This window comes from Mandrillus leucophaeus, unplaced genomic scaffold (assembly GCF_000951045.1).
Source record: "Mandrillus leucophaeus isolate KB7577 unplaced genomic scaffold, Mleu.le_1.0 Scaffold3, whole genome shotgun sequence".
Lineage (NCBI taxonomy): Eukaryota > Metazoa > Chordata > Mammalia > Primates > Cercopithecidae > Mandrillus > Mandrillus leucophaeus.
In genome coordinates, this window is record NW_012103142.1 from 6,282,882 (window position 1) to 6,284,607 (window position 1,726).

At 36.6% G+C, this 1,726-nt stretch overlaps 1 protein-coding gene across 1 annotated transcript in view; it reads left to right on the plus strand.

The window, feature by feature from the left end:
- DNAH8 (dynein, axonemal, heavy chain 8) overlaps nt 1-1,726 on the plus strand; it is a 349,054-nt gene that overhangs the window by 119,252 nt on the left and 228,076 nt on the right. Inside the window, exon 32 of the mRNA XM_011986894.1 lies at nt 663-776. Within this exon, the coding sequence (XP_011842284.1) occupies nt 663-776 (114 nt within the window). The remainder of the gene's footprint in view (nt 1-662; nt 777-1,726) is intronic.

The window sequence follows — 1,726 nt, forward strand, 5'->3', positions numbered from 1 at the left end:
CTTTGCCTGATACTGCTGCTGGAACTTTGGGGAAGTTACTTAGCCTCTCTGTGCCTCAGTTTTCTCACCTGTAAAATGGTAATCATATTAGCATAGTACAATTTTCTGCATAGGGTCGTTATGAAGATTAAGAGTTAACATATGTAAAGAGCATGGCAGATAGCAAGCATTATTTAAGTGTTGACAATTATTATTGAAAGTTTAAGCAGAGTCTTTCAGGACCATTGTGTAGGGTATTTGCTATTTTTTTTAATACCTAGAGTAATATCACTTTCTTTCAGAAAATTGCTCCAACCACTGTAGGCATGTGAACTTTTAATTAGAGATTGCTAATCCCGGGTCTTGGCCTGGCCCCACAGACAACATGTGACCCAGACTGTGCCAATAATAGTAACTCTCTTCCAGGTCACAGCGATGGCCTGACCTGGATCAACTAGAAGCAGTTACAAAGAAATTGACTTTGCCTCTTAAGTCACAGGCTAGAATGATTTGAGTCTCCTATAGGTACATTTGGGTTGTTAATATATTTTATTACAAGCAAACAGAGACTTCCTTGTTCATATAGGATATCTGTGAGATAACAACTTATTGGAATAGAATTGTAATCTTTGTTTTTAATATGTTACTTTCACTGTCAGGTTGAATATTCTTTTTTATTCTAGGTTTCTGTACAAGAGGACCTAGTTCAAGTGCAGCCAAAGTTTAAAAGCAATCTACTTGAATCTGTGGAAGTTTTTCGTGAGGATGTGATAAACTTTGCAGAAGCATATGAGTTGGTAATTTAAGTATTTTCTTGCTGTATGTTGAAATGTTCTGTGATATGTTTACATGAAATGAAAGTGATGAACCCAGAGGAATAGGTATGTTGCATGTAAGTGGCTATATTTGCAGCTATCAGGAAAAGGGGATAGCTAATCCTTTAAACCAGGGATGTCCAATCTTTTGGCTTCCCTGGCCATATTGGAAGAAGAAGAATTTTTCTGGGCCACACATAAAATGCGCTAACACTAACGATAGCTGGTTAGCTTTTAAAAATTGCAGAAAAATCTCATATTGTTTTAAGAAAGTTTATGAATTTGTGTTGGGCTACATTCAAAGCTCTCCTGGGCTTCGTGTGGCCTGTGGGCCGTGGGTTGGACAAGCTTGCTTTAAGCAAATTTTAGAGAGAAAGAAAACAGATTTTACTGTTAAAAGGAGCAACAACTTTGGAGATTGTGGAAGGAACAAAGGGTCTGGTTTTGTCCTTTCTCGGGGCCTGAATTCTCATGGTAGAAAATGTAATATAGTTGTTGAAAGGCTGTGAGAAACTATAAACGCCTAATACCAGGATATTATGCCATTGATTTTGTGTTCTCACTAACTCTTAGAGAACCAAAAAGGTCCCTGAGAATAAATAATAGATGTCTTACTGGGTCAGTCCATGACATCTACTCAAACTGGTATTCTGACTGATAATGTTGACCTTGAAGTTAAACTCAAGACTGAATATGTTCCCCTGAAATATTCTTTCTTTTAGTGGTCACAGTGGATCTGTATTCATAAGATGATTTAAGCCCTTGGTGCTACTTATATAATGTTTTTTTTTAAACATGTGCTAAACATATCTGTTGATTTGCCCCCTCATTCTATTGTTAAAGTAAGTTTAAAATGGAGACCAGGTCTGAAGAGTTCCTGAACAGACACAGCCAGTCACTTATATAATGCTGTTTTTTTTTTTTTTTTTTTT